Source organism: Tachypleus tridentatus, chromosome 12 (assembly GCF_004210375.1).
Source record: "Tachypleus tridentatus isolate NWPU-2018 chromosome 12, ASM421037v1, whole genome shotgun sequence".
In the NCBI taxonomy this organism is placed as follows: Eukaryota; Metazoa; Arthropoda; class Merostomata; order Xiphosura; family Limulidae; genus Tachypleus; species Tachypleus tridentatus.
Window position 1 is genome coordinate 7,580,147 of NC_134836.1, and position 27,792 is coordinate 7,607,938.

At 32.2% G+C, this 27,792-nt stretch overlaps 1 protein-coding gene across 1 annotated transcript; it reads left to right on the top strand.

Moving 5' to 3' along the window:
- On the top strand, positions 1-27,792 carry LOC143233578 (ubiquitin-conjugating enzyme E2 N-like). The gene is made up of 5 exons (XM_076469928.1): positions 1-168; positions 7,429-7,530; positions 13,639-13,783; positions 13,988-14,128; positions 21,998-27,792. The coding sequence occupies exons 1-5, from the start codon at positions 139-141 to the stop codon at positions 22,033-22,035; spliced, it is 456 nt and encodes a 151-aa protein (XP_076326043.1). The 5' UTR covers positions 1-138; the 3' UTR covers positions 22,036-27,792.

The following is a 27,792-nucleotide window of genomic DNA, read 5'->3' on the forward strand; positions in this document are numbered from 1 at the left end:
GAACGCTAAACCATGTTCAGCCATCTTTTAATGAGTTGAATGGCGGTAGCGTCATAGCTTTGTATGTTAGGGTAAAACGAGAAAGTCGAAACTATATTGGTCGATAAGGGAAGGTTGAAAACGATTTCTCGTTTTGAGATGGTTACTTTAACTCGTCGAATAATAAAGGTATTCATATGTTATTTTTCTCGTTAGTTTCTTATGACAGTTTAATATAAGTTGAGAATAAGGTCAGAGTACTTATATTTTACAATAAATATGATTTTAAATTAAAATTTAACTCACTTTCAAGTTTAATTATTATTAAATTTAATGTTAGTATTACTGTTGAAGGTATTCACTGATTAAAAGTTAAAAGTAGTATAAATTAATAATTAATATAAAAATTAAATTATGATTTATATTAAAAAATAGTAATACGATTTTTTCAATTTTTTAATTCAGCTTTATAGTAATTAGCTGATGTATCTGTTCAACGCATGAAAAAGACATAGGGGCCAGATCAGATCACCAACCCTTCATGCTGCTTTATGGGTTGGGGACTCTAGTGTAACACTGTAAGTGCACATACCAGGTGTAATAGCAGTTTGTTCAGAATTTTATAGACACAAGTGGACACACACACATTGACATTTGCAGATGGTAGTTTGTAAATTTCTGGTTGTTAAAAATATCAGTTTACTTTAAATTAATGCATTTGGTTTATGATGTTATAGCATGGGTGTCTGCAAGATAAATAACAGGGAGGATAATGTGACAACATATCACACTTCAAAGCTATAACTAAAGATATGCAAAATTGATAACCCCTAGGGATAAGTGCCTGTCCTTGCAGACACCCATGCATTATGTATTGTAAACTAGTTTTAAAAGGTGTTTGCATTGCAGTCTGCTGCTGTATTTCACAACTTAAAGTGTATCACTAATGTATGAAATCAGTTCTGCATTGTCATTTGTAGTGGTCATGTGTAGTATATTCAGATAAAACTGAATACAAGTTCAAGTTATATTAGATAATAGGAGATTCACTCAGAATGGCAGTTACTGAAGAGTACTACATCTCTCACTAAACAATCATTATTAACAAAGTTAGGAGACTGCACACAAAGTGAATTACAAATTGAAAATTTTTTATTCAACATTATTTATAAAGACTTTGTGCACTTGCTATTTACTTATGTTGGATCAACATGTTTACTGGACTGACTACTGACAACCACATTCTACTTTACTGACATTTTTATGTTCTAATCAGAATTTATAAATCCCAGTTTCTTAGTTTTAAAGAAACTACATTTACTAAACTTTATGTGGGCTACCATGTAACTGATCATTTTCATAACATATAGGTGGTGCTGTAACCAATAGATATCACCTACACACCATTGAAACATTGCTTTTAACATTCTAGTACAAGTTCTCACTAAACAGTGTTCTCTGTAAGCATAAGCTGCTTTGATAATAACAAGGGTAAATTAAAATAAGATTAACTGTTTTCTTGTGTTATATGAAATCTACACATACTCGGAACAAAAAAAGTAGTTCAAAAACTAATATTACATGGAGTTAGAAACACATAATATATTTTTATGACACAGATATGCCTCCAGAATTATCAATTATTATTACAGATTAGTTCTAACAATTATAAACTTAAGAAATGCTAAGTGACCAATTAACTGTTAAATGACATTTTAATTTGAGTTGGATGAATAATGGTATTTGCTAATTAATTAATATATAGCCCCATTAATCAATTACAATCAATTAGTACAGTGTTTATCAGACCATGGCATGTACAAGCAAAAACAAACCTTAGGAGATGTTGATACCAACCAGAGCCCATCCTTGTATTCAGTAATTCAAAAAGAAAAAATAAGTTAGTGGCAAGTGCTGGCTTGTCAGTTGTCTTTCATTTGCAATTGTCAGTTGCAATTCAAAATTAATGGCAGTGGCAAAAAGCTGAAGTAGCCTTATCACAATAACAAAGAGTGAGTAAATTTGATGGCAGTGGAAATTTAATCCAAGACCATTGAATCCCACTCTTCTGAACCATTAAAAATTGACTTAACTTGAAGTAAAAATAACTGTAAAATTAGATAGAAGATAGATATCCCATTATGTAACTTGGTGCTATGCACCAAACACTAACAATATTTCAATTACTGTAATTTGAATAACTGAAAATAGTGATAACCAGTAACCATAATTTTGATTAGTTGACTATTTTGATGACATTCTGTCAATCAAAATTTTGATTAAATTATTGTTGAAATAATCAAGAACAGAAATAATAAGCTCTTTGGCCTTTAAAACCAAAATTTACCAAAAAATTAAGTGAATGGAAAACTTAGCATAATGTTTTATTTATTCTTTTATCAGTATTGCATAAGGGAGTTAATGGTCGAAGAAAGGGGCAGTGCTGTAAGCTATGTTTAAGGTAATTTGTATGTTAGCTGGAAACTGTATGATATTAAGATTGGCCTAGAATGATTAGAAAGTTCAAATTAAGTTTTTCTTGTATACTTGAAGCTAAATTATAAATGCAAGATAATTGTGAAGTCTGTAGAATTATTTTAAGATAGAAAGTTGAATCATTCAGTGCATTTTCTTAAAGTATTAGGACTTGCATTTGCTCTCATACTTATTGAGTTACTTTCTACAAATAAGTTGGTTTTTTCAATCCTAGTATTGATAGAAGTGTTTCAGTGTCATTTGTAATGTAGGCCTACAACCCACCTAATAAAAGAACAATGATACAATAACACCAGGCTCAGTTCAAGATAATTTCCAGAGTGAATGGGTGGAATAGTGAACCACAAATCATCCATTGTCCTACCAGCCAATTGACTTTCTTCTTGTCAGCAATTAAAAACGGGTGACAGTGGCAGATAGTCTTTATTATTGCAGAGTATCGTACAGGGTGGAAAAGCATCTGAAAATAAATAATTGTACATGAATAATCATTTGGAATTCTATAGTAATCAAAATTAGGATTTCTCATTATTTCAACTAGTCAAGTATTTAAAATGTTGTAATTATGATTGATTTTTGTTAAGCACAAAGCGACTGATCTAAGGATTTTGAGAGTGTTTAGTGGCAGTAGGAATCAATCCCAAAATCCTTGTATCAGTAGCTTTGTGCTTAACAAAACTCAATCATAACAGCAACATTTTGATTACTTGACCAGTTGAAATAATGAGAAATCCTAATTTTGATTACTATAGAATTCCAAATAATTGTTCATGTGTGATACTTATTCGGGACTGCATGTTTATTAAGTTTTGGCCAACAAGGCAAGGAAATCTCCAAGTATGCATCTCTCACATTAGTCATTGTGAATCAAGCAAGTGTGAGCTAGGTTGTTTAAATATAGCATTCTGTGAGCTGTTGAAAGCTACATCATAAAGCAACATATAGGCTTTGGCCTATTCAAAACTTGAAGTAGAAATGTTTCCATTGATTACAAGGGAAATAAGCAGGTTACAAGTTTGTAACTAGCCAGTTTTCTTAGATGGTTGTTAAAAATTAACATTACAGCAAATTTACTTTACTGGGTTGGTCCCAGGGACTGAGCCCAGGCTGAAAGAATTAACACATTCATCTCTCATTGTTTATATCATTGGCTAGTTTCACATACCTCTTGTTTTCCCCTTCCCCTTCCAATCCCCATTATCCAGTGTACCCAAAGGCTTGTGTGGTGAATTTTGCCTTTTGTGTTTTCAGTCATCCCCATGTTGTTATTGGTATCTCCATATGTGTATCATTTTCTTTCTTTCTTTTCACATTCAAATACATTGCACAATGACCACAAACAAAAAGAAGGTAAGACACACCAAATTGAATGTAACATAAGCAACTACACATTTCTTGTGCTTGTTGTCATCAAATCCCACTGAGCAGCTGGCTTTGTCTCAGGGAATACATACCTGAAATTTGCATTGGGCAAAAGAGTACAGAAAATGATAAACCCATCCACCTCTTCTCAGTCCCTATAATTGAGATGGTGTTTTCTGTAAGATTGCTTTGGCAGTATCTGTACAAATGACATTCTATAATATGATAATATATTCTTTATATTTCTCTTCAGAGCACCAAGTTAGCATCTTTTCATAGAGTATAACAGGATTATTGGCTTGTGGAATTAATTGCTATTGATAGTATTGGTAGCATATATTTTAAAGGTTTTAGAGAAAAAAATTAAAAGAATTTTCTGAAAAGTAAGGGATTTATATTTTCTTTCTTTTTTTTGAAAGAGAGGTGAAAAATAAGTCTTAAAATATTGTTTCTTGTTATCCTATGATGCCTGCTTCGCATTAAAAATCATTAAAGAAATGGTGTCTGACCTTCATTTGTAAAGGTTGTTTTAACTTGTTATAGCTAAACTGTTTCAGCTTTTTCTTTTTTTAAATCTTTTGTGCAGCATAGTTTCAATGTTTACAGTAGTTGTATTTTAATCCCTTTCTGTTTGTTCTATACAATTTTAGTCCTCTCTTGCATTTAATTTCATTCTTGTGAAAGTCAGGTTTTTTATGCTCGTTTTAGTAAAGTTTGAATTTTAATTTTTTATTTTGCAACATTTTAAATGTAAAATCAGATTTATCATTTAAAACATATTTTGCACCATCCATATCTCCTTTCTGGAATAAAGAGCTTGATTTCAGTGATCAAAAGAAAATATATAACATTTTCTAGCCTAGCAAATGTGCCTACAGAGTCTGCTAGCTAGAGTTCTAACATACTTTCAAACAGTTCAGAACAAAACAAAAATGTGTAAATGTGTGCCAGCAACACCTACATTATACTTATGTGTTATTTCTGAATTGTTTTTGAACCTTCACCATTCATAACACTATGTAACAAAATTTTTACTTTTTTTGTTCCTGGGCAGAAAGTGTTATTTCCCAATTGCTTATGCCAAAAGTAAATGAAAAAGACCTATTTTTCTCTTCAAACTTTGCTTTTGTGACCTGGGTAATGAAATTTTCAAATTTACCCATTTTCCAGAACATTCCAGGTAGATTCAGTACTAAGTAGCTGATAGAGAATTTTCTCAAACTTACAAGAATTTTCAAGAACTTTCTAGAATGTTGTAGAACTTACAAGAATTTAAGAACCTTTTAGAATTTTCTAGAACTTTTCACGGTAATATATATATAAGGGGGTCATCACTTCAGTTTAGTTCCAGCTGCCTAAGTGAACACATAGACCTATCTGATTTTATCAGAGATGGCATCAAGAAGCTGCAAGCATTAACCAGACACATCCAGAAGCCTCAAAGCTGTGCTGCTCCATAATAGGAATAAGTATCCATCTCTTCCCCTGGCTCATTTGGTGCACCTCAAAAAGGAAAACAACAGCATCAAGACCTTGCTAGAAGCCTTGAAATATGGCTGGGAGGTTATTGGAGACTTCAAAATGGTGGCATTCCTAATGGGTCTCCAAGGAGACTTTAACAAGTTTTCCTGTTATCTTTGTCCTTGGGGCAGCATGGATACTGCACTGCACTACAACAGGAAGCACTGGCCACAATGGACTAAGTTCTCTGTGGGGAGGCACAATGTCAAGTGTGAGCCACTAGTGGACCTCCAGAAAGTGTTGTTCCCACCATTGCACATAAAATTGGGTCTTATTAAACAGTTTGTCACAGCTCTTGATAAGGAGTGTGCAGCCTTCAAGTACCTTTGAGACTTCTTCACTAAGTTGTCTCAGACATCAAAGCTGATGTCTTCGTTGGACCACAAATAGAGAAGGTCGTGAAGTGCACATAATTCCCCAAGAAGTTCAGTAAGAAGAAAAAAAGCTTGGTGCAGCTTTGTTGCAGTGGTTTGGGTCTTCTTGGGCAATTACAAGGCTGAAAATTATGTGAAACTAGTTGAGGCTCTGGTGAAGAACTAAGGCAAAATGGGCTGCAGGATGTCCCTGAAAGTCCACATCCTTGATACTCATCTTGATAAATTCAAGGAGAACATGGAAGCATACTCAGAGGAGCAAGGTGAGCACTTCCAAGATATGCTGGACTTTGAACATCTTTACCAAGGAGTGTATAATGGAAAAAAAGATGGGAGACTATGTTTGGGAGATGATACGTGAAAGTGATTTACATTACAGTCACAAATCTCGAAAAACTTCTCATTTCTAAACGTTTTTATTCATTTTTGTATAACTTTAGTATAAATACATGTAAATTTTGATTCATATGTTGTTTTATTCAGATCTTGTGTAAATGAAAATGTGCAAATTTGCCTGTTTTTACTTAGAAAATAAGTTAATTTCTAAATTTCATTATCCAGGTCACAAAAGCAAAGTTTGAAGAAATAATGGCCATTTTGTGTACTTTTACAACTTCAGCAATTAAGAAATAATACGTACTATCCAGGAACTAAATTTGTGTTACATAGTGTTATTTGATAACATTTTTAGCAACTTTTATTTAAACATAAATTGATTATATAGACTGGAAGTAAAATAATTTCAAAATTGACTTTTTACTTGTGAAAAAAATTATTCTGTATCATCCACCAGTGGGACAACAATATGTCTATGGACTTATAACACTAGGAACCTGGTTTCTATACCTTTAGTGGGCAGAGCACAGATAGCCCATTGTTCAGCTTTGTGCTTAACTTCAAATAACCAAGATCTATATTATAAACTGAGGAGATATATATTGTCATAAACAAGTATACCGTATGGTTAAAAAAAAAAATGAATTGTCATTTTGGATCACTGTTAATTTTTCAGCTCTATACTTTTGTATGTAAATTACATTTAAAATTAGCCAAACATTTTACATTATAAATTAATCATACTTGGTTGAATTGCAACCTCATCAGACCTTAAGCATTTTCTGTTGGTAAAATCTATCTTGTTACAATTATTCAGTGTTTAAAAGAATGTTCAGTGATTTACTTATAAGAATTATTTTGTTTTGACTGTCATCAAATTCATGTTCAATGTGCTTTGTTTCAAAAAAAAAAGTTTAGCTGTGAGTCTTAGTTTTTTTTAATATATTTATGCCTAGTTTTGTCTTGATATGTAAGTATCTTTTACTATATATGACCCTTTATTACTCTTAAATGACATCCTTAGATGGAATTAGTTTCTACCTTCTTATTTTCACACACTTCATAATCAAGAACTGACTGTCTTTAGATTTCATGCAAATTTTGCAAGATAGGGCTGAAATAGACTGAAATTATCATTTTATTGCATTTTTCAAACTCTTAAGTACTTTTATTGTCATTTATGTACACCTTTTATAAGTGCAGATGTGCATGATATCCTTAGCATTAGGCAAAAAAAAACAAAAAAAACAGTAACTTCATACAATTGTAGTAAAATGTTTATGGAATGAATTGATTATTTTAGCCATGATGTAATCTCATCTGATACATAATTTCTTTTAATTGGAAAAATGTTATATAGGAAACCCAAAGACTGTTGGCAGAACCTGTTCCTGGAATTAGTGCAACACCTGATGAAAGTAATGCTAGGTATTTTCATGTTGTTGTTGCTGGGCCAGAAGAGGTACGTATATCATTATTATTATGTATCAGTTAGTAATTTAAATATACAAGGCTGCATGTTATGGTAATAAATTTCATAAGTTTAAGTGCATGTTTTCTTGGGATAAGGCTAATAGTCAAAAGCTATGTTTTAGTTACCTTGTTTTTAGAATGTAGTTGTGGTAGTTTTCACTGAGGCTACCTGGTATGTTTTTCATATTTTCTTGCTGTCCAGGTGTTTTTCAAAGTTAATTCAGAAATTGCAGTTTGTCAAAAGTTTATATATCTTTTATGCACTTAATTGCAAATATTTTTTTTTGGTTGTCTGTGTACTGGGTAACTTTTGCAGGCACATTTTGTCAAATTTTTAAGAGAAACAAATACATGTATTTATATTTGTTTAACTTGTTATTATGACACGTGGCTGAAAGTTTTGCAAAGTAAATGTCTGTCATTTGTGAAATTCTAAGGAAAACCTTGGTAAAAGCATAAGAGTTAGATCTATGTGGATTATTTTTCTTATTGTATGCGTAATAAAACCACATTACATAGAATGTATTTTAGTAGTTAGTCTCAGGCATCACCAGCCCGGGGACACTCAGTCAAGACACCTGTGTTTTCAAACATTGGATTTTCTGTATTGGGCCCACAACTCTCACATCACTCTGTTGGCATATCACATTCAAGGTGCCATGGATAACTTATCCTGTTCTGCAAAGTTTCTACCTGTGGAGTGGTCTTTAGGTCCTCGTGTTTTACAGGAGCTGTGTGGTCACTGGAATGTCCCTGTTTTGGACACTTTTGACACTTATTTCAATACACAACTTTTTTCAGGTTTTTTTTCTGTTCCTCATTCTTTAACAGGAGTAGTCAATGCTCTCAGTCAGGATTGAGTAGGTTAATCCTTCCCATGTGCCCTTCCTATAATTCAGCCCACTCAATGTAGTTTTCTGCTGGTAGCTGTGTATTGGCCAGCTCAAACATGGTTTCTACCACTGTGCCAGCTCTTGATATCATCTACCCTTCTTCTATCTGTATCTCCAACAATTCTCCATCAGCTCTACTCAGGCATACATCTTCTGTTTATATCCATACTCTCTGCCCTTATGAATTGCTTTTGTATGCACTCTTTCCAGAGGAGCTAGACTTTAGCAAAATATAGATTTCTTCATTTCCCCTCCTTTTCATCTTTCTTCCATGGTATCTTATTAATGTAAGTAGTACACATACCACTGGTAGTCTGTCCAAAAGGTTATCATCCTTCCTGTCTGACTGTTTCTAGTATAATATCCATTTTAATAGGAACTTTTGTTTTTCTGTTATGGGTTATAGGGCATTGTTATCTGCCATGTTTCAATTTACCAAATTTGCTTAAACTTGGAATGTATTTCTAATAGATACTTACATCCTCTCACATTTCTCACCCATCCTCCCCACTTTTGGTGTGATCTGGCCAGTCTTGAAGTGGTTAACAACAACAAGATTAGAGAGAGTGCTAGTTATGATAATGCAGCACTTCTGATGGGAGTTACTGCATAATCATTTGCAGGCTAGTATGCAGATATCTCACATTAATATACATGATGATAAGTGGAAATGTGAAGATTAATCAAGAAATTTCTTTTGTGATAAAACGTAAGTATCCATCAGAAATACATTTTCAGTTAAAGAAAATATTTTTAGAATAATTTGTTCTTAGCATAAAAATCTTCTTCTCAGGCTATCTCTGTAATGGCTTCCATAAACTCACAGACTAAGCGTTAGAACACCAAACATATAATGTTTACAAAGTTTGTGATGATACACTTAATCTAGAAAATATGAATTTGAAACTATGGTATAGTTACGTGGTTGTATAGTCATATTGGCTCTGCCAATATCCATAGGGTTAACATAATGCAGTTTTACAAAGTAAAAATACTCTTTTTACGATAAAGAATATGAAACATACTAATATACGAGAAGGAAATCTTTTAAGTATAATTAGCATAAATCTAAACTCTACTATATGATACATAATTTCTCATCATTAGACCATTTAATTACAGTAATTATGATATTAAACTCGCATTATAAATAAGAATATTCATTTAGCAATAAAAAATTGTGAACATTAATTTATACAAGACAGGTCACTTTGTAAAGACTAAAGGTCAGTTTTATATTTTTTGATATGATAAACACGAGTGCACATTCACTGTGTGAATACAAGTTGTGATGTTAGCTAGGCAAGACTAGAAGGTCAATACAATAAATATATAATGTTGTGAGACCTATGCTACTTTGACTAAAGATTATATTTTAATGTTATAACATGTAATTATAGCATGAAAAAGAACACAATTTATATTTCATTATTTTTTACTTTTATGGTTACAAGGTTGGTCAGTTGACAAACCTCGCGTAGTTAGTGTGTAGAAAATAACATAAAACATAAAATCTTACTGAAAATAAATGTTTGAAATGCATTCAGAAGGTTTGAGAAATAACACAAATAATATTCATTTATTTTGCAAATGTTTCCTGTTTAAAAAATAGACAAGACACTTAAGAAAGAGTTAAAAAATTCTACCCAAAACAAAAGAAATTTAATCTCTTGCATTATCCCATGTATAGAAAATCATGACTTATCTCTATCAGAAGTTTAGAAAAGTCTAGCATGTAAATATAACCTAAACACTGTCTTTCCCATACTAAAAATGTTTTAGTTAAATATTTTTAATAAACTAAGAAATTTTGTTCTCATTTCTTGAGTATTTGTTTTGAATAGTCCATGTGCAAAGTGATTTTCATGTTAAGATTAAAAAATAGTTTTGTAGTCTCCAAAACCTCTTGAATACATTTCAAATGCTTGTTTTCTGTAAAATCCTATATTTTGTTATATTCTATATCCTACCTCTGTATGCAGTTGGTCAGTCTGATTGACCTCTTAATTACCAAAAAAAATTGAAATTACCCTTTTTTCTTTCTAGAATGATTTCAAACATAACAAGAAACTACATTCATTTATCCTAAACTAGGCTTAAACTTGTATCTCTTTATGTTAACAATTTATTACCTTTTGCACCATGTCTTACTACTATTTGCACCATAAGTTGTTTATCACTTGTTGAACATGCAGCTCATATTAACTTATCAAATTACTTAATGAGCTACTTCAAGCTGCATACCTTTTCCATAGTATCCTAGTTTGTAGTAAAATTCTGACTCCCACATGGTGTGGAAGGCTTAGAAACAGGTGTGGAATATTTTTTTGTATGTATCCCATACTTTTAAACCACTTTTCAGTGAACCTGTGCACAATCTTGGCAGGTCAGACATCAAAGCCAGATGAAAACTTGGATTGAGTACACAATTAGTATCTCTTCTGACACCAGTTCCAAAGTCATATGGGACAGGATTGAAAAGGTCATTGGATGGTACACTTCTACCCCCTTTCAGTCTTGCTCTCCACTGAATCCACTGGAGTGGAACAATGTTCTATGTTAAAAATCTATCATGCCCTCATTTGATCAAAATCTGATTATCGGTCTCTGGACTATGCCAGAACCTTGATTTTCAAGATGTTGGACCCAGTTCACCATTTGGGGTTTTGACTTGAACCATCAATTAGATGAGCCTTTCTCAACCAACTGTATCTTATTTCTGTGTGTGGTTTCTTGTTGTTTTTTATACCTTGAGAAAGCTTATAATACTATGTGGAAGTATGGCATTTTGCAAGACCACTCTTACAGGTTGTGTGACCATTTGCCCATTTTTATAAATTTTTTAATGGACAGGCAGTTCCAACTTTGTGTAGATTCGATACTTTCTCGTTCTTTCCCACAGGAACTAGGAGTCCGTCAGGACTGTGTCTTGAGTGTCACACTCTTCATTATAAAGATTAATGTCATCACTGGACAAGTCCCAACTCCAGTTGCAAATGGACTCTATGTTGACGACTTCCATATCTCATGTTACTCGTCAAGCATGAGGTTTATTGAATGGCAGTTACAGACTACTCTCAGTCTTTTTCTGAAGTGGTTTTTACTTTTCTCTCTCAAAACCATCCGCATGCCATTTTTCCACCAATGGGGATTCACCCTGAGCTCTGTCTCATTGAAGTTGTGCTTCCTGTGGTCTCTGAGGCAAAGTTCTTGGAGCTTATATTTGACTACAAGCTGGCTTTCATTCCACACATCGAACAGCTACACATCAAGTGTGCAAGAGCACTGAACATCCTCTAAATCCTCTCTTCCACCTCTTGCTAAAAAATCTCATGCCCTCATTTGATCAAAACTTGACTATGGGTTTCTGGTCTATGGCTGTGCCAAAACCTCGACCTTGAAGATGTTGGACCCAGTTTACCATCCAGGACTTTGGCTTTAGACAGGGGCTTTCCACACTTCTCTGTACTGCAGTCTCTGGGTCTCATAAACCTCCTCTTCACCTCTGTTGTTTGCAACTGTCTTTATTGTATGCTTCAAAATTTTGATCCTTACCACAAAATTCCACATGGGGTTGTTTTCCTTCCTCAATGGGCCGTACTTTTTCAGAATGCATGGTCTGTCATTGTTCCAGATGCAGTTGGCTGAATGGGATCTATCCATGGATGATGTTGCTGTCTCCACAAGTTAGCCCATCCTACCAAGGCTGCTGTCCATAAGTGTGAACTTTCTTTGAGTCATCTGAAGAAAGCAAGTACTCCCAATTGGAAGTACCATCTTCTATTAGCGAAACATCTTTTGAACCATCCTTCCATTCCTACTTATACAGATAGTTCGGAAATCATATGACTCTGTGGAGTTTGCCATAATTTGTTGTGATTTGGTGGTTGCATACATAATCTCTTCTACATTTTTTGTGTTCACTGCCAAATTGTACATCATTTCTCTTGCCCTGGATCACGTAGAAGCTATGCAGTACATGAACTGTACTATTTATTGCAACTTGCTTAGCTGTCTACTGGCCTTTAAATTGCTTCACGTTAGTTCTTACCCTGTTTTTGTCGATATTCAAAACCAATTGACCTATTTCTCTCTAGTATCTACTTTTATCCAGTTTTTCTAGATTCCAGGCCATGTTAGATTTTGTAAGAACAAGCTTACTGGCACTGCAACAAAGTCTGTCTGCTCTGGTACCATCAATGCCGTGCCTTTTTCATTCATGGACAATGGTTCTGTATTCAAGGTTCAGCTCCACGCCAGTTGGAAGTCGACGTGGAGTGAGGAACTTGATAACCAGCTTTAACACAGATAAAACTTTCTATTGGACTTTAGCTGTCTTCTTTAAGGATCATAAGGAGAAAGTTGTTCTAACTAGACTATGCATTGGTCATAGTATTTTTGACTCATTATTTTCTTTTATTTGGTACTGTTGAACCAATATGTGGTCTGATGTTGGACAGTATCATTGGCAGTGGTGGTACTGTCCACACTGTGAGTGTTTTTAAGTTTTTAGTGTTATTGGCTTTTTTAATTGTAATTAAGTTTTTATGCAACTTTGGGCCACTGTTTTTGTTTTAACCTAATTTTCCTTTACACTTTATAATACTGTTACTGTTATTTTATTTTTTTAATGGTTGTTTATCACAAATAGCCTAGTTGTTTTGCACTATAAAACCCCAAACAACAATAGCCTGATACGTTTTCATATTCATTAAAGAAGGTCAGTTTCATTTGGTGAGTACCCCACTTTTTTTTTTAACTCTGCAATTGCAGGATTGTCCAAAAATTAGATAACCTTTCTGGAATTTTTTTATTTCTGTAACTAATAATATTTTTGCTTTATTTGTTTTGAACTGCAAGATAACAGTTAAATTTGTGAACTTACCAGGTTAGGTGGATGAAAAACTTTGAACACTGTGTCTCATTGACCTGTGTGTGTGTGTGTGTGTGTGTCATATTTCTTAGTCTTACTTTCATCTTGAACTTGTGGTACATTATCCCCACCTCATTATTTTTGCAGTTGTGTAATACATCTCAATATGATTAACATTTTATTTCAGTGTTGTTATCGAACACTAAAATATATTTCATAATTGTTGAAATATTTTATCTAGTACTTCCAGAAATAAGGCTCATACAGGTTCTTGAAGTTTTAATAAAAGATTGAAAATAATCAGCTGTATTTGATATTTTGTTGCTTGTAGTCACCATTTGAAGGAGGAGTTTTCAAGTTGGAGTTGTTTCTTCCTGAGGAGTACCCAATGTCTGCTCCTAAAGTTCGATTTATGACAAAAATCTACCATCCAAACATAGATAAACTAGGAAGGATCTGTTTAGATATACTAAAAGGCAAGCAAAATTCTAGTTGCTTAATAGTTGGGTTTATCATATTTGTAACATAAAACATGCATGTTACACTTAAGTATGTAGATTAGATAAAACTTTAATGAAGATTGTGTTACAGAACTTATTTATGCTGTTGATAGTAGTGTGTTGTGTTTTTATATATTAAACTAAACTATGGGAAACAATTTTGTAATTTTGTTTTTTCAGATAAATGGAGTCCAGCTTTACAAATAAGAACTGTTCTACTATCCATTCAGGCATTACTAAGTGCTCCAAACCCTGATGATCCTCTGGCTAATGATGTAGCTGAACAATGGAAAATTAATGAAGCAGAAGCAATTAGAACAGGTGAAACATCTTTCTTTACTCGTGATGTGAAACTATTTTATTTTGTAGAGAAAGTGAAAACAGTAGAATATGAAAAACTATATGAATAATGTATATCAGCAGTCTATATTTTGTGCATTTTTTCAGCATGTGTACATCCATAATATGTATTAATTTCATTTTAACAATTTCTTAATGAGACTTTTATCACTTGAGAATTGTTTACTTCTGTAATATGAGTAATGTCTTTATTTTTCTTTGAAAGTACAGTGAAGAAAATTAATTACAAACAGAGTTTGCACAGGTGTTTAAAATTTAAGTCTAACTGTTGCACATAAAATGTTTTTAAAGGTGTTAATAGACACTTTAGTCTTAAGTTTATTTTGAATAAATTGACATAAATGGTAGCATGAAAGCAAAGGATAGTAATGAGTGAATGTTCTTTAACTACTAAATATGCTGGGAAAATGTTCATTTAGCATTACATGGCTGAAAAACTGTATGTACAGGAAGTGAGTGTTTAAAAGACCTAACCTATTCAGTTTACAAGGCAATGTTTTAGTATGTATGTAAAGTAATTGACACAGGTAGCATAGAATTAGTGTTGTGAAGATCTGTATGATCAGTAAAGTACATACATAATTCATGAAAAAGAAAATAAACATTTACAGCTCAATCTGTTAAAAGATTTGTAATACCAGGTAATATCAGTGATAAACCTAAGGCAGCTAGATTTACTTAAATTCAACACATGCAGTGTTAAGTCTGGATTCCAATATGGTACTCTCTCTCTCTCTAACAAGATTAGCTTTTCTTGTTCTGTGTTAACATATGTTTGAGACATTTTGAATGTATGCCATTAGCTTTTAAACCTCTTTCTGTTGGAATCCAAAGTTCCAACATGTCTTTCATGTAAATTGCTATAGTCACCTTTCCACCAGTAGAACAACACTGCTGTCATGTGAGGCATGTAACTCACTCTATGCACCATTACCAAATTATCATTTCTTGTTTGGCTGTGCTCAAGTGCAGACATCATTCTCCAAGTGGCTCCAACAGAGGGAGAGTTGAAGAATTGTGGCATATGTTCAAAAAGTTTGTAAATAGAGGGCAGCATAAAAAGAGAAAATCTACTCTTTTGAGAAGAGGAAAGTACCTGTAAGAAATACATTTTCTTTTTGGAAAATTACAACTTTAGTCACAGTACTAGAAATAGTATCAACATCAGTTGACCAGTGAGAAAGTTTGCAATGACACAAGAGACATATGAGTAAATACAGATAACTTGCACAACTATTAAGGAACTTATAAGTATCATGCCATATCTTGTCAATATCATAAACATTTATGACCAAACCACTGGAACACTTGTTTAAAGTTTTGCTGTTAATGGGCATAATATCCAATTTGCTTTTACAAGGTGGCAGCATCAACAAATCAAAAAGACAAAAGTGCATATACTTACATATAAGGTTCTTAATATCATCATTACTCCTTAAAGCTTTGAGGAACAGATGATTGCAGCTAAATATACAAATCAGAATGTTATATGGTTTTTATAAGCAAATTGCTAAGTGATTAAAATAGAGAATTTTGTTGAAAATTTAAATAGACAAACTGAAAAGTGCTTAACATTCTTATTAGCTACTCAAAATTAGAAAGTTCACAAAATCATTTTTGGTTTTTCATATGGTAATTAATGACAGCAAGTTAAAAATTACTGATACAAAAGCTGATTGCACAGCTACACAAGTTATAACTAGAGGAAAAACAATTGTAGAACAATGTTTTGTTTGGGCTTTCAAATTTAAGCCAGTAATTTAACATACTTAGTGACTTAGACAAATCATAAGGATTATTTGAAATTTTCAAAAGGTGTGAGTGTTTCAAAAATAAATAGAAAATATCTGTGGTTTCAGTTTTATTATTTGGAGTGCAGGTGTACAGATTTTGATAACTAAAAGAAATTCTCAAATTTTAGGCATATATTACATTTTTTATAATATGCAATCCCTGGTGGGATGGTAGTAAGTTTGAGTTAACATTAAAATCCAAGGTTTGACTCAGGTGACTACAGCTTAAGTGATGTGCCAGGTTCAAGTTGTCCTGTTGACTTTAATGTTGACTTGCTGCTGGCTGCACAACATGAAGATTGTGCTGTAACCATTGAAGAAGTTGTACAGAAGCTTAATTCAACTCATTCAACAGTTCACCGTCATCTGCAACAACTTGGAAAGATGTCTAAGCATGGAAAATGGATCTCCCATGACTTGACAGAAGCCAACCTGAGAGCAAGAGTGGACATTTGCACTTCTGTGCATTCTCATGAATGTAACTCATGTTTTTTGGACAGATTAGTGACTGGAGATGAAAAATGGATATAATATAAAAATGTTAAATGCCATAGACAATGGCTTAGTGCAAGTAAACTGGCTAAAGCACAGCCCAAAATGGACCTCCATTCTAGGAAAGTCTTGTCAAGCATTCAGTGGGATATTGTTGGTGTGATCCACTTTGAGTTGCTGCCACTCAATGTAACAATTACATCAGACTTTTATTGTCAACAGTTAGAATGCTTGAATGTTGTACTGAAAGAGGCCTGTTTTAATCATTTGTAAAGCTGTTGTGTTACATCAGGATAATGCATGGCCTCATACAGCAAGGATCACATCTGCCAAGATTGAAGAGCTAGACTGGGAAAAACTTTTACATTCTCCTTATTCTCCAGACCTTGTACCATCTGATTATCATATATTCCAAAGTTTTCAGAACTATCTTGATGGAGAAAAGCTTGGAACACATGAAGATATCAAACCACCCTCTCTACATTATTTTCCTCCAAACCCCAAGAATTTTATAGAAATGGCATTCAAAAACTTGTTAATTGTTGGCAGGAAGTAATTAATGATAATGGGACATATATTATTGATAAAATAACATTAAAAGCATTTGAAATTCTTTCTCTTTTTTTTTCAACCTAAAATCAGAGTATTACATGAGGGATGACCTGATATTTTGGAAAAATTGGAGTTCCTATAAGGAAATCATTCTTCCAATGTCAGCCAACATGTGCTTTTTTACTTGTGACATAAGCATCACCAGAGGAAAAAAAGTCTGTATTTCTTCAATAGTTGTATCTTCCCTTTTTTTACTTTGTGAAGTAGAGGAAGTATTACTTTCACTTTCTTCAGAATTCAAGGATTTACAAAACTCATATTTGTTTGTTTCTCACATAAAATCACTCATTACACTTGGATCAAATATCGCAATAGAAAATTAATATTCTTTAGATTCATCCCTGAGCCTAAATTTTTCTGCAAGTCCAGTGTTTCTGCCATCAAAAGAATGAATAAATGGATCAAAATCTTGGGACCTTACCCATGGGGAAGCAGTGGATTCTAATTCACTATCTAAATCATGTTCAGAGCTTGAAACAATTGAATTTGATAATGATGAAAAATCTGAAAAGTTTTCTTCAATGGAATAATTTTCATGTGCTAATAATTCAGTTTCATCTTTTGATGAAGAACGTTTTCACTTCATTCCCTTACCTAAGGCACCCTTCCTTTTCTGCTCCGTGACTTGCACTTAGAAAATGACTCAGATGCAGCTCTTTCAGTAGGTACAGTCACTACAGTGTGAGGGGGTTGCCAACTTATGTTTTTAGTCTGTATTATCAATTGATGATGGCTGCTATTTAAGGGTTAAATGTTGAGTAACTGGCTGCCATGCTTTAAGCATACTGTCACAAAATTTTATGGTGATTTGAACTTCTTGTTTTACATATTTATGTTGCAAGATGATTATGCAATCAGATAATGTAAGCTATACATTTATTTAAAGGGGTATGCCATAAAATAAATGGTTATTGCTGTGTATCTGTCTCATTATTCTTATCAACATTAAATTTCTGCATATTTGTTTTTTATGTCTTAAGTTAATGTACTTTAAATTACAATTACAGGTTTTACGCATGAAAGACAAAATGTTTAGTGTCTTTAATGTTTGTGCACAAAAAATTCAGTTGTATATAAATAAACTTTTCTATTAGAAATATTTTGCAATCTGCAGTATGATTTGTAATATAACGTGTTTCATGTTATCTTATTGCTATGCATGTTTCATGTTATCTTATTGCTATGCATATGTTTCATGTTATCTTATTGCTATGCATGTTTCATGTTATCTTATTGCTATGCATATGTTTCATGTTATCTTATTGCTATGCATGTTTCATGTTATCTTATTGCTATGCATGTTTCATGTTATCTTATTGCTATGCATGTTTCATGTTATCTTATTGCTATGCATGTTTCATGTTATCTTATTGCTATGCATGTTTCATGTTATCTTATTGCTATGCATGTTTCATGTTATCTTATTGCTATGCATGTTTCATGTTATCTTATTGCTATGCATATGTTTCATGTTATCTTATTGCTATGCATGTTTCATGTTATCTTATTGCTATGCATACTTCTTTAACCTATTGTTTATAACTGATTATTAAGGATGTTTGTATCATCATAGTACTCAATACAATACATACCTAGATATTGATGCTTCAACATGATGCACGTATCTAGATACAAAAATTTTACAAGCAGTTTGTAACAATGTTTGGCGGTCTTGTCTGTAATTTATCTATATTACTAACATTATCTTATAGAAGTACTCAGACTTTACTGTGTGTTTCCAAATTCTCAGGTTTGATCAGCTAAATAGCTACTGGCAAGAGAAATAAAATTTAAAAAAAAGTTAATTTCCAATATAGTACATTATCACAGCTCATGTTCTCATTCAGTGTGGTCCTGTATACAAAATTGACTGAATACAATGTGTCTTGTATGCAAATCATCATGCAATAACCCATGACCAATAAGAGTGTGACATACTCTATTGACCCATGTGACTCTCTCTGTTCACTTCTGCTGAACTGTCACTCTTCATTTGGCAATACTCATGTTCTAATGTTTAGGTTTTGCTCTCTTCAAATTTTTAATTTTTTTCTTTACACTAATTTTTCTTTCTAATTTCCCTAGTGACACAGTGGTGTGTCTTTAGACTTACAATGATAAAAACTAGGTTTGTCTGCTGTTTAGGCTTGATTGTTTTCTGTGTTCTGTATCATTTTTATTTACCTCCATTTCATGGCTCATGTTGTATATTCCTTTTAACTTTCCATTCTTTACCATCTTCCACATTTCTTCTCATTTGATTCCAGATGACTTTGTCAGTCCAGTATATGCTTTGGGTTACTTCACTATTTTCAAGGTTTTTCTATTGAATTCATCTCCATTGATTTCCTTCTCTTTCTTTACTTCTTTGTCTATGATTTTTATTTCCTCCCTCTACATCTTGTTTGATCGGGATTGTGATTCAATTGGCTTTTTAGTCCTTGCATCCTTCTCATCATCGATTCCTCTTGTTTTCACTCCTATTATGCACCTTTCCTTTTCCATGCATATCCACACTGTTGTTTGTTGGAGGTACTTTACTACTGGACCTACTACTCATACATTCATTTCCCATTCTCTACTTTGGATAGCTGTTTCTTTGTCGGGTATCATCATCCACTTGTTGTCATTTTTCACTCTTTTATGAGACTGTGACTTATAAGCTACCTTTTAGTATATGTACATCTTATTTTCATGGACATCTGGATCCTGCTTTGTAGTGAGTAGTACCTGTAAGGTCATGATGATTTAACATTATAATTCCATAGCCATGCAACACACACTGTCAAGATGGGATGTTCAACAGGATCACTTGTATGTTTATCATCATGATAGGTTTGTTTCATAAGTGTGTCCTTCCTGGAGTGTACTCACCCATGGATAACATGGATAAAGTAAAAGGGAATGCCTATTGTAGTGAATAAATTAGTATGGCTGCTTTTGAAAATAGGGTTTTGTAGTCACCTATTGCACTGTCTTAGATGTTGTTGTTTCTCTGGCTTGTCCACCATGCTTTTGCCTCTCTCGTAGTGTAGTTCAAGAGTTCTTACCACTTTCCTGTTCCAAGCTACTGAGGTGGTCAGCCATAGAGACATCCTCCTAAATATATTGAAATACAATTAATATATAAAAAATATTATAAAACCATTCAGTTGAGATTAGAGTGATGGTGTTCTGCTGGTGTAGATGACAAGGTATCCTCCATTATGTAAGATGGGAGTGAGTTGTCAAAACTGCAGTTCACCTTTTAATTGGGATCCCTATGTGGATGTCGGTTCCCAGTGGCTGGTTTTGGATTTAGAGTTGAACTAATCAACATAAGTACTCCCACATGTATTACAAATGTCTCTATTCCCTTACTCATTTCTAGTCTTGTTACTCCATCTGTGTACTGAATCACGGTGGTATACTTGTGACTTACTGCGATTTTTTCTTTCCCTCTTGCTGTTTCTCGGTGATTATCATTCTGAAGATGTTTCTTCTCTTAAGGTGGTTTCTGTCATTATATACTTGAATGAGATGGTCTAAATTACACAGACATCTTTTCAATGCTAGATTTTGGGTTATGGGGTCAGTCATTCAATTTGCCACATTGTTATAAAACAACATGTACTTATTCATGAATTGGAGAGATATGAGATCCCTACCAGACTTACAAACTTGAGGTGAAGACAGTATGATCTTCCTTCATACTCCACATGCATGGCAGTATGATCCTCATCCTAAACCCATACTGGTGTAAGTTTCTGGGGGCGTGGGTTTTGGATGTAGTTGACTTGCCATGTATGGTTCGTTGTGCACTTGCCGCTTTACATCTAGGAACACATCTTTTAATTTTACCCACTTTAATGATTTATCAGATTGAGTTTCATAATTTTAATATATGGTTTGGATTACTATCCTGCCATAGTTCTCATCCATTAGGATGTGCTTCTCTGATTTTCTTACCTGTGTGTGATATCATTCCAAAATGGGCAAAGACTATGCCTGTTTCAGAAGTTTTGCAATCTCCAACATATGATCTTCAATTTGGAAGATGGCCTTAGGAGGCTTTCAGAGGATGCTTTCTTTTCCTCACACCAGTCCCTCCACCTGTTCATTGTGGAAATCTGGTAAATTGAATAAAGGGAGACACATGTCAAGAGAGCATGTCATGCTCTTATTGTTGGAGAGTTGTTATATGATTATGTATGTGAAATGCACTGGAATCAGTCAGTTCTAGATACAGGAGATTCAAGGCTTGTGTGCACAAACATTTTTTTGCATATGGAGGGCAGCACTGAATGAGAATAGCTATTTATGTGAGTGGAGGTGAGGATCTTATGGAAATAATTTTCAATATCGGAAAATTATAATATCTATTTTGTTATTGTTAATTTGTTATGTTACTTTACATGTAAAATATTTGATAAAAGAAATGAAGACGACATGGAACACTCAATATTATCCTCCTCTATTGGTCCATTAATTTTGGGGGAAAACACTGTCAGAAATTTTAACTTTTTCTATTCAGAACCCTTATGTTTACAAATGCTTAGTGAAAACTTGCCAAATTTAATGAAGCTACATAAGTCATATATAGTACCACTGTATTACCACACCTTTACTGATTATAGACACACATTTTATCCTCTTATTGACATCCTTAACATTCAGTTTTTCTGTTGAAAGTAAAATTATGTCAAAGAATAAGTAGCAAGTATTATGTTTTGTTTGTACTATGTTTATATATATGCATACACACATGTATACAGTATCTTTATTTTTAAAAAAAGTAGCAGGGTAAGCATCCTATGTAGGGTGACAAACTTGCACCACTTTGATTATCTCTAAAGAAAATGCTTGAAAGAGTAATAAATAATAGTCATTTTGCACCATGGTTAGATAAATATTATCCCAAACACCAAATAACTTTTGTTTTTTTTTATTTAAGCTCAAGAATGGACAAGACTGTATGCCCAAGGCACCTAAGGACTTCAATCTCAAGTTAGGAATACTAAAATGCTATTGGGTACAACTATAATTGAAGCCATACACAACAGTTACCTTTTAATTAACTTTCACTCTTGATTTTTAATGTCACCAGCTCCTCCACTGTTTGGTTGCTTAGCATTTTGGAAAGTTATTACTAATATTAAGCAGTATGTATGTATGCTTCATCCCTGTGTCAGACACAGTGTAGTCATCACAATATGAAAATTCCTGGTATTTTCTCTTATTTTTGTTAACTGATTCTCGTTTTCTAAATAAGTAAGGAATCACATATGAACATTAATTATAAAGTTCTTTTTCAGCTCTAGCTGTTATTTTTCTATTAATGATGGTCAAGTAAACTAAAAATATTGTGTGGAATAATATGATTTCACTCTTGTATAAAGTGATGTTAAAAAAATAGAATTTAAATCTGTCAAATACTTGTTAAAATAAAATAATAGGCTCAGACTTTTCTTGTTCATTTATAAAACACAAGCATGTAAATTTATTATTAGTTCATCACCATTACAGATGCACATTTCTTTTTGAAATCACATTTGTATCATGTAGAGTGTAAGATTTCACTGATTAAATTTTTAATGTTTAATTGTACTTTCTTTTGAACCATATTTAATTCTATAATAGTCAAAATATTTTTAATTATAAAATATTGCTAAAAGACTCATTGATACATTTATAAATAATTATTAAAAGAGTAATTTATCTCTGCATTTCTAGTTTCTTTAAAAGGAAAAAAAAACATTGCATTTTTTCAGTATAAGTGTGAAAAAGTTCTAATATGACTGCAAATATGGTTGTTGTATGTAATAGTCATCATTCAATTTTTTCATGTTTTTTACTGTTAATTTACTTAGACAGTTACAGTTGTCAATGATCACACTCAAATTACACTATGAAAATAAAATTTCAAGTAGAGGTACAAAAAAAAAAGTTGTCACAGCTCATCAAAGCTACTATCTATCATAAGTCAAAATGGTTTTGAAATTTGGTTGTAATAATGAGTAATATTTGTAATGTTAATAAGTTTTCTATTTAAAGTGATGGCCTGTAAATATTTTATTATTTAATACCCAAAATATATTTCACAACTGTGTTTTGAAATTGGGTATGTGTGTGTTTTTCTATGCCAACAGTTGTACAGTTTGTGTAATTTGTCAGTGTTACGTCTTGACCTCAAGGACTTATGATGATTATAATTTTTTTTTATACTTCTTTAACAGCAATGTATTAACTAGTCTCATTTTATTTTCCTATGTATATTTAAACTAACATGCATTTTTCTGTAAGTATTTTGAAAAACTCACATTGACAGTTTTATTTTATGATTGGACTGTTATTTATAGCATTTACTTCATTCAAGATGTTAACTATTAACTTGTTAGAAAACTAGAAAAACATCAGTTATATGCAGCTAGAAGAGTTTAAATTATTTCCTTACAAGTGAGTCAACATGTATGTAGCTGTTGTACATTGAATTGTTTTTTAGTATTATAAATGTGTAAGTTCAATTCTCCATGACAAGTATGTTGACATTGAATATTTATCTTTAAAGGTAGCCATACAAGTGTTGAAAGTTTTTAAATTATCATATATGGCTTGTCTAGTTTAATCACAGTATTAAATTGAGGAGCTTTTAACTTTTTTCTGGGATGAAGGGTAAAGAGCAGATATGTAGGATATCACCATAATTTACAGAATTGTTTCAGTATTGTTGAATTCACCATTATATGAATTAATTTTGTATTGTTTGAATGTTTATCCTGAAAGATATTTTTATACTCATTTTTAAATACACATGACTATGCTGGTAAAATTTGGTCACTTGTAATACACTGATGTAGCATGAATTGAAAATAAGGTATGATATAAACTCACATTCACAAACGTAATAAAATCTGTGTAACTGATGAAAAAGAAAGGTTATTCACTACAGCATTCTAGTTAATTGTATTTTACTTCAAAATTAAGCACGACACATCAGAGTTTGTTGCTGAAATGAATTGCAATTTATTTTATACACATGGTTTTCTGATGTACATATGAAAAGACTGTTAAAAGGGATAGTAATCACAGATGGGTTTCAATTAACATGAAATTGTTCATTTGAAGAAATCCGTATGGTTTACTTTATGTTATTTGTTATACATTTTAGATGTAGTTGAGATAGTTATTGATATTTGATTGAGGAAGGTTTCAAAGCTTTCACGCTTTGCCCCTTTTAGGCATGATAAATTCATGGTGGTGATAACTGGTTTATCTTTGATTTTAAGTTTAAAATTAGGAATACTTCCTTAAGATCCCTTCATCTGTCAATGAGTCTATTAATTTGAAATGTTTGATGCTAGGTTTCTCACCACGGTGTTTGTACAAATGGTCATAAATTCCAAAGTTGTGGGAAGGGCTCTTTTATGCATGTTCCTTGTCTCTGGTAGCTATAGTTTGTGTCATTGACCCAATGTAGCCATGCCTCCAATAAGAGTATATATATCAATCTTTTTGAAGAAGGTAATTTGTCTGTGAAGAGGAAAAAATTGCAGATTTGTTTTTTTGGCTTGAATATCACTCTTAGGTTGGCATGGGGATAGCCTGATTGTAGAATGTTTAAATATTCTTGATCTTTCTTTTTTAGTTTGATACCACAAGAACTAGCGAAAGGTACTTGGGAATTTTAAGTCTGGAATCTTAGGGTAGTAAACTTTGTTAATATATTCAAAATACTTTTTTTTTTGATGAGCTAGAGAGAAGTCATTTTTAATAAAATATTTTTTTTTAATATTGATTACTCCACAAAAATTTTAAAAGAGCTGGTTAGGTTATAGATTGTATGATTTACAACAATTCTTAAATTAATTTTGTAACAATCGTATGATTGCACTGAAATTGACAGTGCAGACTAGAAAATGATCATTTATGGGCAGTATTTAGTTTTGAACTTGTTGTTCAGGGAGGAGACCTCTAGATCTAAAAAAGACAATTTGAATTGTTTTTGTTCTTCAGCTTTAAACTTTATTCCTGTGTTTAGAATTTAAATAATTTTGAAACTTTTTTAACTTGGCTCTGTTCTCTGGATACAGTAAAAGTGTTATCAATGTTATCTTAAATGAACAGTACTATAACCAGTTAATTTTGTGATGTGAGAAAAAAATAACTAGTATGGAAGAAAATTGGAAGCCCATGGCCACACAGTCATTTTAATCATTTGTCTTACTGTTAAACACAAAGTGAGATTCTATTATTGTAATTTCAAATAGTTTTAGTTACACTGACAATTTCAGGAAGTAATAAATCACTACTTAATATGATTAGTTTATCAAGTGAAATGTTTGTAGTTAAAGACTCAGGAAGTAAATTTGTGAGGTATATAGAGAAATCAAAGGAATCTTTTGATGGTAACGTTATTTTCAGTAACTGGAAGCAACACTGTGTAGACTGACATCCCAAGACTGAACCATCCAAAATGTTTGTTGGGTAAAAGCATAACCTATGTAAACCAGTGAAGAAAGTTGTTGAAGTAACATAACTATAATTAGCATGATAGATGTAATGAAAGATGCTTCTGATGTAATAGTCTTATATTGTTTACAGTGAACACATTAAATGAAAAGATCTGGTTAAGTTTGGAAAAGTCTTATATTTAGTAAACATGATGGGATAACAGTCAAAAAAGCATTATCAACTTGCCATATGTAATATAATAAAGGCAGTTAGTTAACTGTAATATTTCTGATTTTTAAAAAGTAATTCATAAAGCAAGATAATTACATGTTATTTCACTATTTCTACATGCTTTCATTGATTTCAGCCTCATTGTCAAAAACTGATAAGTTAACTTCATTTACATGGCAAACTTGGAAAAATGAAAGGTGTTAGTAATATATAGTTTTTCAAATGTATTCCTTCCAAGTCATACAATCTTTCTTGTGTGATTAAAAATTTAGATGCAACAATTATATTTCTAACATTCATCTGCTCACATTAGATAAACATATTAATACTGGGAACATTAATATTTTAATGGAATGGTTGTACACTTTGCAAATGCATACCTCAAGTAATTTAGTTGTTTATAAAAGAAAGGTCTTAGTGTTACATTATTTTTTGCTCTTATTTTGTTTGACAATGTGTGGATTTAGCAAATACTGTGACTTCAACTTTTCAATTTTATTATTGGTACTTAGCTGAGCTTTTAAACATTACTGTTGTTGCCTTAAGATAAAAAAATATATTTCAGAAGTAAACATTTTTACAATGTTTTCCACTTGGTGGAATTTTTATTATGTTCTAGCATACTTAAGTAAATCATTGTTTGTACAATGTAATTTTTTATTCCATTTCCTACTTATTACATAAGACTTTCTATTCAAATAATCAGTAATTATTTATCAAAGCTTGTTAATCTGTCTTGTGTAGAATTCTAATATTATTTATTCTGTAAGTTAAAGTTGTGGTGATTATCACTCAATGAATATAATTATTTATATGCAACACTATTTGAATTATTTACTAAAGCTTTAAATACACAGTAATTGTGTGTGAGGGAACTACAAAGGAGGAATTAATTTTTATAATTTCCATTAATAAACATTTTTGTTATTTTAAGTTTGTAATTCTTAACAAAACATACTTAACATTTCTCACTCAAATTTACTTGTTTCTTAACTCCAGGAAACATAAAGTATATTCCTTAAAATCATTTAAAAAAAACTAACATAGGCAAGAGTTTAGTTTCTGTGTTTTCCAGATGTTCATAAAAGTATTTTGTTACATATCCAAATAGGGTATTGCAGATATGATAAAGCTTAACCATTTTTTGTCCTCAAGGGATTCAGTAAATTTAAGGACATGCAATGCTGAAATCTAGCATTGAATTTCCCCTCCTCCATCCCTTGGTAGAATATAGATAGCCCATTGTGACTGATTTTCTTGTCTAACACTGCTAAACTCATTGTCATAGGGTTTTTTTTTACATTACAACTACTTGAAAAAGTTTTACTTACCTTCAATTATCTAGCAGTTGTAATCAGTTATAAACATTTTCTGAATGAAAGTATATTTCTATATAAACAGATTAATAATATAAATAATTTCCACCTTTACCTTTCCATTTTTCTCTGTAAATTATTCAGAAAATGATCACTGCTTTGGAAGAAGAAAAAACTTTGTTTAAAAACATCACCAGGAGATACAGCATCAAGATCCTTTAAGCTTAGAACATCATTTATGTTTAAATAAAGTGTAATGAAATGGCTGGTACAATAGTCTGAATCTGTTTTCCTACCTTGATGGCCAAATATTTGAATACATGTAAAAGAACCATGCAAAATGTATAAAGATACTGTGTTTCTCCTTACCAGTTTAAAGAAATGTTTTTAGTAGTATTGGCTTTATTTAATATGCATTGGTTTTAGTAAGTTAAAATTTATAATTTGTTTTTACAGTGGTTTTCCCTGCTGACCACTTTCAGATAGCAGTTTTGAAAGTTTCATACATGCTTTCAGGTCATAGAAAGTTTAGATCAAAAATTGTACTTGGCCATTGGTGAAGACATCATTATGTTTTAACTCAACCCTCTAAGCCTTATAGTACAAATTAAGTTAATTAAGGTTAACACACAGTCCTTAAACTACTTGAGGTTAGGGTTAGTTATAAGCTTGTGATGTGATTGTTATTCAAGACAAAGATTAAACTTATCAGTGTTTTCTGTATCTTGTAAATAAATGTGTTTGTCAAAAA